The following is a 12,924-nucleotide window of genomic DNA, read 5'->3' as shown; positions in this document are numbered from 1 at the left end:
TTGAAGTGGAACTGTTTTCACGAATGTCGTCATCGAGGGTCAAAGGTCAATGGGAACGATTTTTGCGGGGGAACGAATTTTTTCTGACACCGGATAGACACAAACCCAGGCAAGGTAAAACAAACCATATATAGACAAAAATAATACAACGACGCACATAGTCAATGTGCCCAACAAGGAACACACCAACAAAACTACAAAGATAGTACAACGAGTGCAGCGACGTACATGTGACAAACATGCAACTAACACAACAGCTTAATCGTTCAAAATGGGGACAGGGTCAAAAAGTAATTAACGCGGACATAATCATGAAAACATCTACAAATAAAATATGGTTTAAATCCTGAAAGATAATCATCTGCAGTGTACACCATATTGAATGTTCGACCGCAAGGAGTTAAAGCCAATAACAGCTCCGCATATCCCAACCTAAGTCGATCGCCATGTTGGTACCGCGATACTCTCGTCGTATCTTCAAACAATAAAATAACGTTCGGATATTACGTCCACGCAACAACCTGACCGTGATGTAATTGAATCGACGTGACGTAACTGCACCGAAAGCAGGGTCATGCTCTGACCCATCTATATCGACGTCGTAGCGTAATTGTGACGTGGCCATCGTCTCAATCCCGCTACATGACGTTTTATATTAAGTATTTATTGGGGTGGAGAAGTTTAGATTTTACAAGGTTTAATGGGAAATTGCGGACTTCAATTATGCGCTATTATATTGCGTGTTGATATTACTCGAGTATTTGTGTACCAACATAGCGTTCTCTACCAAGCGATTTAACAAATACACTGGAAGATTCGATCTTTGTAGAACAAACACACAATAGAGTGTACAACAACAAAATCCGATCCAGCAAGATGTTTGCCATATTTTCATTGCATATATTTCATAGACATGCAAAATGCACTATAGTAGTGGCTGACTAAAAATAGTTTTGGGTAATGGGTCAAATCGGACCTAAATCGCAGCTAGGTTCTAAACTAGGACCTCATCCATATAAAATAGGACAGCTGACAATATATTAGCTTCAGCAGAATAAAAGTACAGCAGCGCTGACAGACAAACATATACAAAACTCATGCTTATAATACTCAAACCTCAAACCGTGTATACATTATCGGCGTCTTCGTCTTTGTTCTTCGCCTGCAAAACAAACGTAATGGTTACGTCACAGGTTTATCACTTAAGTAATATAGTACTGTGAGGTAAGATGGAATACCGTTAGCACCTAAATCCCATATTTCCCAATCGTGGTTTTAACAAATACTAACGCTCTTTAACAATAATCGTAAGCTTAAAATTAACCAAAAGACTTTAATTGTTAACAATTATAGAAACATATTAGTTTGTAAAAGTTCAGCAATATCACTAATATATGAAACAAAGCCTACACTTAAATGGTTACTAATTTAAATGTTAAAAAACAATTCTTAAATTTCTTTGGCTTTTTTCGTTTAGCATACAATACCTTTTTATACAATACCTTTTTATACAATACCTTGCGCTTTTTTTCTGTATAGCATTTGTCTCGAGCATCTTCTGCAAAAACATATTCGTTAAATGTCATTTTGCATATTATTACGTCAGAATTACCTTCATTCTTCCTTCGTGCCGTAGCACGCTTGATCCTCTACGACATCACATAACATGCTCTGCAAAATAGAATTTTAAAACTTCTTTTAAAGTAACGTTTGTGACGAAACAATAACTTACGAAGTGGGTTCTTCTGTTGCGTCATCACCACTTCGTGACGTCACATCATCGATGTTTCTGGAAAAAGAGCTTATGTACGTAATAATGCCAACTGTGATTTATACTTTACCAATTCTTTGATCTTCTTGCTTCGCGCTCATAGCGCAAATATAGTTAGAATATATACAAGTAATATGCCTTAAAGACGACGCAAAACGCACATGGGGCCCCATGAAAAAAAACTTTGCGAAACGTACGCGTACAACAGCCGCATGTTGTTCAGCTATGACGTAATTGAACTACTAACATAACGCAAGCGATATTTAAACGATTGTGTCCGTTTGTGACGTAACAGAACGCATCGATTGTGAACAGTGCAATTGCGTGTGACGTTACAGCAAATAACCGTCGCGAAACAGAACGTGATATAAAAGGACAACTTACTTATAATAATAAGCTTAAGGCACAAAACTTATAGAATAATATTATTGTATAAATACTGTACTGTAGTAGTAGTAATGTATGATGTAATAAAATAATACTTAACTCAAGTCTTGCAATAAATACAACTTGTGACCTGGTGTGGAACCAACTTCATATGAATTGAACGAAGTAACTCGATTGGTGAAAGAGGCGTTTTATGCGCGGAGCAATCAAGGCGGGAATAATCAACTGGTGCGAGGCGTCAGTCACGTGAGCAATCCGACCGATCAGCTTCAAGGAGCTTGTGACGTCAGGTCAACATTGTGACGTAACACCCTAAATTCGCAATGATTCAAGATTTTGGATGATGTGCGTTTTTTAAAGCTGCAGAATTTTTTTCAAATTCACGAATATATAACATTGTGATTTCATTTCAGTCAAGATATTAAAGAATAAATGCGAGAACTAACAAATACGATGTAGTAGGGTGGGAAAAGATGGGACACCTTTAGGACATAATATTATAGGTATCCTAATCATGTTTTAAACAATCAAAAGTCGTCTATGGGAACCGTTGGAATACGGTTTTTATAATTCTTTGAATGTTCTTTGTTTACCAACAAATATGACGAGAAAATAGAATGAAGAGGTGTCCCATCTTCCCCCCTAACTATATGTGAAAACGATTATGATAAAGAAACAGAACAACTGTTCGACAAAAAATGACCACTTACGTGTTTACTAACTTTTTTTTATAAAAATGATGGTTTTCTGTTCCGAACGGTCAAGTCCAAAGTTATTATAAGGACGTTGGTCAGGCCATCAACGACATGGAAACCAAGTAAAACACTTCTAGCGTCCCGACCATTGCCACGTTGCTAACATTGCATTCGTTCGCTATTTATCAAAAACAGCTGCTCCATAACTAAAGTACATTTTACTATCACACGGTGAATGCCGTAGGGCCTGGGTGTTGGGGTGATGAGCTAAATGTGGCGTCGATCAAGGCTCGTCGCTACTATCATTGTGGGCGTATGTGTCCCTTGGACAATAAGACACCTAACGGCAATTGCTTCAAGCCAGTAATCACTAATGGGTTGTCCAAATTATCAGCCATACATAAAAAAATTATCACCCACAAAGTAACGTACATGGTAACTCGTAAGCTGGCACAAGGTGTTTGAAACAGAACACTCGGGTCATAACGACTATCGTTATTCGCGAAAATAGAGTAAGATACATTTATCTCATGTCCTCGACAAGGACCTCATACATACACAATCAGGAGTGTTGTATTATAATACCTAAACATACTGTTGTAGAACATTGTAAAATGTCTGTAACTGCTCTTTGTACATGAATTTATTGAAGCACAAAACAATTAACGCTTACCAACTTAACTTAAAAGATAGACACAACATATTAAAATGCTGACAGTGAGAAAACTGCTTTGCAGTAGTTTTGTTTAAAACGTAGTTAAAGACAGTAAATGCACCGTGAAATTTGTTTACAAAAAGGAAAAGACCAATAAAGAAAATTAAATCTTAGACTCCACCTTGGTATCTTCTTGAGTTGTTAATCTTTTTAAAGTGGCCTAAACAAATATTGACCATTTTGTTACAATAGAATACTTTCTTATATTTAGGCAAAAACGCCTTGATTTGCAGTTTAGATTTAGTCTTCTATACAAATTGCTGCTACTACTTCGTGCGCGTATGTGTTTTTATGCAAGACACAAAATTGTCATACATGCTTATTACAAAAAATACTAGAAAAAAATCACCCACAAAGTTACATATGTGCTAACTCGTGGGCGAGCATAAGATGTATAAGACACGAAAATAGATAAGTTGCATTCGGTTGAGTTAGAATATATACAAAACCCATACATACCCGAATAGAGGTTGCAGACACAGGCTCTTTTTTCTCCAGTATAAAATCAACAACCGAAAATGTTTCAAGAGTTTGAACAATACCAGGGGTTGAAGCATCAAATTCTACAGGTTTGGAACTGCAACATAAATATGAATCAGTGAGTTGATATCAAATTGTGGCACAGTGGCAGTGGTTAGCATGCCTGTCTTTCGCCTATGGGTAATGGGTTTAAGGCTTGTCGCTGCTACCATTGGGGGCGTATGTGTCCTTGGGCAAGGCTGTACAAATAATTACCCACTAAGTAAAAAACTTAAGCTGGCATGAGGTGTATAAAAACAAAACACCCGTGTTATAACGACTATCCTTTTCCGGCCATGCAAGGATAAAGCAAGTCACATTTATTCATTCATTCAAATTACTCAATGTATTTTTACCCATGCTGAGGTTCTGGAACATCATGTCCTTCCAAAGGCCATTTTAACTTCTGAGTCTAAAGTAAATTTGTTCATTAATTGGTTTTATGGCAGTAGCTTTAGGTTTTACTCACGTAAATTCTCACATTGCTTCCAGGTACCAACTTTTCTTCGCACTTGTGGGAAATTAAAGGAAGTTCCTAAGATTTAGATACAACTAAAGTAAAGATTCATTTATTTATCAGTGCATGACTACTAAAGATATATAACATTTGTTCCTATAAAAATTTAGTGAACATTTACTAATGTAATGTGAAGTGTATAAAACAGAACACCTGTGTTAGAAAAACTTTCGATGCTCCCCCCACACGAGGATAATTAAAATACGTTTATACAATATATATACCTCTAAATAAACACGTTTGGTGACTCCATATTCAGTTGAGAGAATATCCACAGCACGATCCAACACATTCATCACCATACCTCTGCTTTCAAGGGGACCGAAGTTCTAAAAACAACATTTTAATGTTTGTGTGTTTTACATCAATAGGTTGGGTTAAAAAGAAAAGTTCTAGAAAAGGCAAAAGTGCAACAAAAATATGTTCAGTGAGTTATCAATTTACACAATGTATCTTTACCAAACAAAAATACTTAACATAAACTTTATTTATCCCTTTAAATACAGAACGAAGACTAATTTTTTTTTAAACAGCGAAGAGGGAATTAAATGCAAAACGACAATGTTAAATACATTTTACAGGTTATTTTTTTTAAGTAAAACCGACAAACAAAACCATGGCCCATTTTTCAAAACTGACTCTTTTAGAAACAGAGAAAGAAAAGAAAGTTAAATTTAATAATGAAAACTAAACTTACATTGACCAGCAGGTTAAAGAATAGATCAATGCTTAGTTCTTGAGCTTGTTTAGCATTGCTCTTCCTATGATTGCATAGAGTGGCTTGTGCTTGTAGTTCATCTGTCGATAAATTCATCATCTGTTCATCTGATTGTTCACCTGTAGAACCAGACATAGGCGGAACATTAGGGGTGTTTGGGATAAAACATCGCCTTAGCTTTTGAAACAGAGTTGACGCAATGTGTTTTAGCACCACAGTTTCAAATATGTAAAAAATATATAGAAATGAAGTTTAAATATTTTATAACATCATCAACTTATCAAATAAAATCAAAGGAGATTTTTTATATCTTGAACAAAATATAGAATTAAGTTTACTTTTAATTTAAACAAACATGACATTTAGCATACCAATAACTGCTGCTAGCTGCCTGTGGACAACCAAGTCAGCGTATCTACGAATAGGTGAAGTGAAGTGGGTGTAGAGAGGTACATTGAGCGCATAGTGATGATATTTAGATTCATCGCTTACTGATCCAGCACATATGTAAGTGGCAAGCTAGAAGATAAAATTCTTTTATAAAAATAAATGGATTTTTTGTTAATTTAAAAAACGAAGAAATTTTTCTATTGGTAAAATGCATATTAAAAATATTAAAAAATGCAATTTGAATTTATTTTTTCTATTTTACCTGTTGTGGTTTAATAGCGAGCAAGAACAACGCTTGCTTTCTATACTTGGCAAGTTCATCTGCACCAGGTGCTGTTCTTAACGACTCCTGATATGCAATAAGATAGTTAAGTGCTATAAAGAAAAAAAAGAGAAGCTGTTTTTTCATAATTTTGAAACTTTTCTACTTACAGCCAGAGCTTCTGAAGAGCTTGCATCAACCTCAAGACCAAGCGCCATGCAAGTGCTCACAAAATCCTGCATCATTTCCTAAACAAATTGGGAAGTTTAAATTGACACTGTGGTGTTTACACTTAAAGGTTTGGGAAAATGTCATTGTGTCGCAATGGCACAGTGGTTAGTGAGTGGTCACTTATAGGCTGTCTAACGTATCAACGTTTCCTTTAGAAAAATCCATACTAAAAATAACCACCTATAAAGTTACGCCTGGTAATTCATAAGCATGCACAAAGTGTATGAAACAAAACACCCATGCTATAAGGACTGTCGTTGCACTGCCATGCGAGAATAAATAAGTTATATTCATTCATTCATTCATTCAATTAAAAAATGGAAAGTTTTAAAAAAACAGTTAATAATTTGAAATATAGGCACTTACTTCTTTTGGTTCTGAATGCGATCGCAAGAAAGCATGCGTTGGTATGCTTGTATATAGTTTGTGTGCAACAGCCATATTTGCCAACAACATAAACTCTTCAATCAATCTTAAATGAACAATTATATGAATTATTTAATGTTGAAATAAGCAGACAATAATGGTGAATATTTCCTACATGGGAAAGGTTATCCAACATCCAAGCATTTAATAACCTTAACTTTAACTTTAACACTACAGCAGTTGGCTTGCAATAAAAATACATTGCACATTTCTTATGCCTACACCAATTATGTAAAGATGTTATTTGCGTGTATTCAAAAAGAGTGTATAAAGTTATGGCAAGTCTTGGATTTACCAAAATCCACAGATATATATATATTTGTGTATATATATATATATATATATATATTTGTAAGTTAACATATTATTAAAATTTTGAATATAATTTACTCATTGCTTTTCTTGTATTCATAAGTGTAACAACCATTAGGCAGCCCTGTCTCACTGTTGAGTGTGTAAGACAGGCGTACTTGATCAAGTCTTAATGCCCCGTTGTCTATTCTTTGCTTGCGGAGATTTTGACTGACCTGAATAAATACAACAAATAAGTAAAATTTAAAGTTTACAAAAATGTCTAAAATCTAAAATATTCATTTATAAGAACAAAAAAATTAGGAAGAGTAACTGAAAAAAACTGCTGTTAATTGGAAATAGTTATAAAAATTTTGATTATAGTTTAATTCTGCAAAGCTTTAAAGTAAAACACAGTTACTTAGGCTACATATTCAGTATTCCACAATCCACATTGCTTAGAGAAACCAACAGCAGTTTCGAAACCGTTTTACTTGTAGCTAAAGCTTTAATAAGCCATTAATATAATTTGTCATTTTGCAATCCAGTGTGCAATCAAAAACAAATCAACATAGAGGTATACCTGAAGTTTTTAATATAGACAACCATACGGTAACACCCACTGCAGGCATAAATTCTAGAACATGTGGCATGCCACACTGGGGACATCACCCATGTAGAATAGAAAAAAAATAGAATAGAGACACTCTAAACATCAACATAAATTAACAGACCTTGAATAAGCCAAGAACTTTTGTCTTGATTTCATTCATAGAAAAGTTTCCAGTAATTTCAGGAAATTCATTTTCCTGACAAGCCGACTCTGGTTGTGAGAAATCTCTGTCAGGATTGTCGATGAACGATTGTGCGTGGTCGTAACTGAACTTCGCGCATGAACGAATTACACTACGGCCAAACCATTGAGATAAAATCTAACAAAGGAAAGTTGGTGTTGTATTTTAGCTCAGTCCCTGTTAGTTGTAGAAGTATAATTTCACTCTACTCAACTTATTATGTGGGGTACCAAAAAAACATAGGTTATACTTTTTAAACAAGGGAATACAAGAACTAATGAAATAGTCAACTAATCAAGACATTTGTAAGGTACAGAGGGGGCGAACAGTTGGTATTACTTAATGAATAGTGGTGTACAGATAAAAAATAAAGCAAAAACAATTTAAATTACTTAGTCCAGAATAATATAACAAAAGACCATGTTTAAGCTGGCATGGAAAAATACTAAACTAAAGTTGTATAATAAACAAAAAACTTATTGTACAATTTTATACAAGAATGTTGTAAATCATGTCATATATTGGCATATATGCGAGGATATAAATATCCACTTACTTTTCCCTGCTCAGTGATGTTCCACACCACAGAAAACGCTAGTCGTTCAGTTCCCGGGTTCAAACTGCATAGTTCCTCGCATAGTAGACGTGGCAGCATTGGTATAACACGTTGTACAAGGTATACAGACGTACATCGCTCGCTGGCAACTTTGTCAAGGGCAGTGCCAGGATGGACAAAGTAACTAACATCAGCAATATGGACACCAATCTCGTAAGTACCTGATGTATTAAAATAAGTTAAACAAATGTAATAAATTCCGCAAATCTGGCCTGGATGGTGCTCAAAGAGTAAATATACTTGTGCAAAGAAATACTAAAAGGATCTGGTGCTACAATAACATAACAGACAAAAAACAAGGCCAACCAATTGTATAATAAAGGATCGTTTGTCTCTTATTCAAACAGAATTCTTTACACTTTCGTAGCACTGGAAAAGTATGTTTTCTTATCATAACATTGTTCCAATCCAGTGTTACTTGACTCTACATGAATAGAAGACTGATGGTGCTATTTTAGGCAAAATATATATCTGACAGAATACAGTTCATTGGACTTGATTTTTGATGTGTAGGATCTAATTCAAACTAACATAAGTATTTAAGATTAAGATATTTGTGGTATCAACAATATGTACATATGTACTGATTCATTATTACCGTTGGGCAATTGTTTGCAATGTAAAGCATCATCTAAATCTCTTGCTGAAGGTGGATCAATGGAGAAAATGCATTCTGATGTAAAGTCTCTTCTTTTAGCTCGCTCTGCCTGACACAACAACAACAATTTAAACGAAATATCTCCAAAAGTTTAACCAAAGGTGTAACCAAAAAACACAGAGTTCATTGCTCTGTACTGATAGGCATATATGACCTTAAGCAGGGCACTTAACAGATATTACTCCAATCCAGTGGTCAGTAATGAAATGAGTCTATATTATTATCCATACAGAAAAGCAATAATCCTTTAGATTAAAAGTCAATATACATTTGCCCAGTTATGGCATTATACATGGGCAACTCATAATCTGTTAACCCTTTGGTTTTTAAGCAAACCCATCCCACCTGTGGAATGGTCCATGGTAGATCGGATGGCAAACATTGGTTCACTGCATTTGAGAACTCAGAGAAATCAACTTCATGGTCGATAAGAATACGAGTCGTCTCGGGTTCAATTTGACCAATTTCTCCAATGCTTTGACACAATTCCCTGAAAGCAAAACATATAAATAAAAATATTGAGATAACGTTGGGTGTAATGGGTCAATTCCGGTCTGAATCTGGTCCTATGAAATGTCTAGCTGCAATAGAACAATATACGCAATTTTATATGAGTGAGGTCCTTGTCCAAGGAGTTAGGATTGGGGCAAGATGCCCTGTTACCTGTAAACATTTAAATACAGTTTTTCATTATTGCAGTACAGTAAGAAAATATCTACAATTTGTTTAAACAAATGTTCACAACTATTTCTTCTTACATGACAGAAATACTTTGACTTGGTGATTAAAAAAGTCAATTATTCAACTTTCAGTACAATAGAAAATGGAAAAAAACAAGTCTCCTTTAACTCAAATAAGTTCAAAAATAAATCTCCCTACCCCAGTGGCAATGGTGAATGGGGTTCCCATTTCAAGATTTTTCCAACAAACAAGACATTTGAAATATCTTGCTTGGCCTTTTCTTTCATCACTTCTTCACGAGGAATCTGAAGGTTTTGGTTGTTTTTGGACACAGTTTCCAGAGTGATAAATTTGTCATTTGGCTAAAACAAAAAGATTTTATTTATTTTACAGATACTTGTGTCAGTTTTGTAGTTGTGTATCTACCTATTTTACTCATTATGTTGCATGTACACTGATACTGTAGTATGCAACTACTTTGATGTAAAATTATGCGAAAGCATTTATAATATTTAAATAAAATTGCATCAAGATAAGGTTAATAAAATAATCTGATAATACTAACAAATTTATAGCATTTTGTAAGCTGTTGGATTTAAATGTTACATACAGGAATTGTAACAAGTATTTTCACAACATGTTCAACATTATATCACCAATTACCTTCGCTTTATCCAACCTCAGATGCCCAGTGACAACTTGCCGACTCTTCTTTTCAACAATTCCAACAACAACTCCTGTTTTTCTTGTTTTGTTAAACTTTCCCACAGCTGCAAACAAACAGATGTTAAAAAATAAGCCAAATGAAACATATGCTGAACACTGTTTGTCAATTAACCAGTAACTTACTTGGTGAACTAACATTAGGTGACGTCTGATCTGCTTTTGAATCACCCACTGACACAGCACCTAACTGCTCCGCTAAATCTGACACTCCAATCTAGAAGTAATTGCAGTTTAGATAAAATAAGCACATTAACATACACATGTCCTTGCTTACAATCCAGTCTTTCTTATCTTTAATACGAACTGCCACAACATCTCCATTCAAAGCTCGATTCCTATCTTTAAATCCATCCATTAGTATATCATGACCCTCCTGAAACCAAAGTATAAATATATGCTAAAACTTATTAAAAAAAATTGTAGGTGTCGAAATCAAGAAATATCAAACAAAAATTGTTATAATTGTATAGAACACTCTCTAAACAACAAACTAAACCTTTTTATAAAAGCATTGTTAATTTTTAAGTTTCACAGAAACACAGAATTTGTGTATCAAAATACAATAACTGTAAATGATTATTAATACTAGATGAATAAAAAAAACAACATTTAATAAATATAGAATAATTTCATGCATATTTACTTTATCAGCGATAAATGCATGTGAGAACTTTTTCGCGTTTACTCTTAGAGTTCCTTTTATAAGTTCTCCTGTTGCGATCCCAGCTTCTAATTCAGAGTGGGGCAAATGATCTTCAAAGTAAGGTTTCCAGTTGTTTTTCAGTTTCTATATGTAATAAACCTTGATGTTAAACCTCAACAGCACTGATTGTATTAGCAACAAAGCATAGGTGAAATGGTTTTTGAATTTTAGTAAAATCTGGAGTGACATTGCTTAAATATATTTACACTTACATCCATTCCCATAGCTTGTCAAATAAAGGAAACCTCAGTAATTAATGTGGCAAATGCAATTTACAATGAATCTGTTCATTTGTATAGACATCCAACAGTGGGGTAAAAGCTGTAGGTCTAAAACTGGGGTGCTAAAAGTCTAAACCATATGATGTCAAAAGTTGGAGTGACGTATCAGACACCCGTAATGTTACGCCATTGCTACCCACCTTATTAGTGTCCGGTGAAGCCACAACCCCGGATAATGGTTCAGTTGTATATTTTCTCCATAATGATTGAGCTTCCGCAGAATTTTGCATTTCAATTTTGGTCTACACAAAATACAATGAAAGTCAGCAATGTTTGGTTGATGGATATTTGTTTTGGAAAAAATAAAGAAGAGCATACAGATAAAATTTTGGAAAAGTACATGGGCCCACTTGTTTTCATTGTATATTTTATTTTATATTAAGCTGGTCATACACAAACTGTTGTTTCGACTTCCGCTTATTGATTATATAAACACATGTGTTAAAATTACACAACGCCATTTTCATAAAAAAAAAATTTTTGCAGTTCCTTCAACTTACAATATGTCTGTTTCCATACGGAAATGCTACAGAGTTTTTAACAGTGCCAAAATTTCTTGCTGCAGTGGAAAAGTTTAAGGCGTAAGATTTTGGGTGAATGAACTGCACGACGCAATGATCAGTACTTGGCCATGCGTTCACCACATTTGCGGAACCGTGAAACTCTTTTTCACTTTCACTCTTTCTCTGGCGGTGTCGCCGCCTGTAAGTTTAATATTTTGGAAATAATTTATAAATTAATGTAAACCTGGATAGGCTCAAGTGTTGCAAACAAATATATAAAAGTTTACAGACCCCTAACACAACTTTATTTCACTTAATACATTAATATTCCACTATTTAAATTACAGCAGTTGGACATTGAGTTATCAAAATTTTATCCAAAATATTATTTTTTAAATAAAGTCTATGCTTTATAAACCAGGTCATACATTTGGTAATCACCTTTTATCTGGAGTCTTATTAGATGCAGCTTGGTAAGGTTGATTCGGACGATTCATATTTTGAGATTTCAATAAACAGCGACCAAATCTAAAAAGTAAAATGCGAAAAAAATTGTAAAATTTTTTTTTGTGCGATTATGGTCATTAAATGAATGTAACTTGCTCAATTCTCGCGCAAAGGCAGAAAAACATAGGTGTTCATACACCTCCCAGCTAAAGGATTACCGTAATCGATATGTAACTAAGTAACTTTGTGGTGATTGTTTTTGTGTAGGACTGACATTGACAATTTGGATAACGCATTGCTGACAACTAAGTTAGAGCAATTGCCATTAAGTATCTTCTTCAAAGACACATGCGCCCACAATGGTAGCAGCGACGAGCCTTGAACCCATAACTTCATGGTCAGAGTGATGCGCGCCAATCACTGTGCCGCGGTGCCAGTTCATTATTATGTTGCTGTAATAACGGCAGTTTCTACATACTTACCTAGAATACATGGACCACACAACAATATGAGTTGTTGAACTAGTTCGGAAAAATTCAAATTCGGGTTTGCATATCTTTGGGGATCCTTAGATCGACCTGCAGCATCAGCTG

General features: G+C 34.6%; 1 protein-coding gene and 1 long non-coding RNA gene across 2 annotated transcripts in view; both read right to left on the bottom strand.

Annotated features, from left to right (window-relative positions):
• Nucleotides 1–8,692, bottom strand: part of LOC100184216 — a 21,453-nt gene extending 12,761 nt beyond the window's left edge. Inside the window, exon 1 of the long non-coding RNA XR_003396905.1 lies at nt 8,666–8,692. This is a non-coding gene — a long non-coding RNA (uncharacterized LOC100184216). The remainder of the gene's footprint in view (nt 1–8,665) is intronic.
• LOC100176646 (DIS3-like exonuclease 2) overlaps nt 3,479–12,924 on the bottom strand; it is a 19,370-nt gene continuing 9,924 nt past the window's right edge. The window contains exons 16-39 of the mRNA XM_026838923.1: nt 12,814–12,887; nt 12,326–12,412; nt 11,882–12,083; nt 11,522–11,623; nt 11,041–11,184; nt 10,672–10,770; nt 10,521–10,611; nt 10,335–10,441; nt 9,870–10,033; nt 9,336–9,480; nt 8,931–9,039; nt 8,273–8,493; nt 7,657–7,854; nt 7,022–7,158; nt 6,572–6,677; nt 6,145–6,222; nt 5,975–6,061; nt 5,694–5,841; nt 5,302–5,441; nt 4,829–4,933; nt 4,557–4,622; nt 4,444–4,499; nt 4,028–4,145; nt 3,479–3,728 (exon numbers count right to left, since the gene is read on the bottom strand). Of these exons, the coding sequence (XP_026694724.1) occupies nt 3,672–3,728; nt 4,028–4,145; nt 4,444–4,499; nt 4,557–4,622; nt 4,829–4,933; nt 5,302–5,441; nt 5,694–5,841; nt 5,975–6,061; nt 6,145–6,222; nt 6,572–6,677; nt 7,022–7,158; nt 7,657–7,854; nt 8,273–8,493; nt 8,931–9,039; nt 9,336–9,480; nt 9,870–10,033; nt 10,335–10,441; nt 10,521–10,611; nt 10,672–10,770; nt 11,041–11,184; nt 11,522–11,623; nt 11,882–12,083; nt 12,326–12,412; nt 12,814–12,887 (2,841 nt within the window). The 3' untranslated portion in view covers nt 3,479–3,671. The remainder of the gene's footprint in view (nt 3,729–4,027; nt 4,146–4,443; nt 4,500–4,556; nt 4,623–4,828; nt 4,934–5,301; nt 5,442–5,693; nt 5,842–5,974; nt 6,062–6,144; nt 6,223–6,571; nt 6,678–7,021; nt 7,159–7,656; nt 7,855–8,272; nt 8,494–8,930; nt 9,040–9,335; nt 9,481–9,869; nt 10,034–10,334; nt 10,442–10,520; nt 10,612–10,671; nt 10,771–11,040; nt 11,185–11,521; nt 11,624–11,881; nt 12,084–12,325; nt 12,413–12,813; nt 12,888–12,924) is intronic.

This window comes from Ciona intestinalis, unplaced genomic scaffold, assembly GCF_000224145.3.
Source record: "Ciona intestinalis unplaced genomic scaffold, KH HT000127.2, whole genome shotgun sequence".
NCBI lineage: Eukaryota > Metazoa > Chordata > Ascidiacea > Phlebobranchia > Cionidae > Ciona > Ciona intestinalis.
This window is presented reverse-complemented; position numbering and strand designations above follow the sequence as displayed.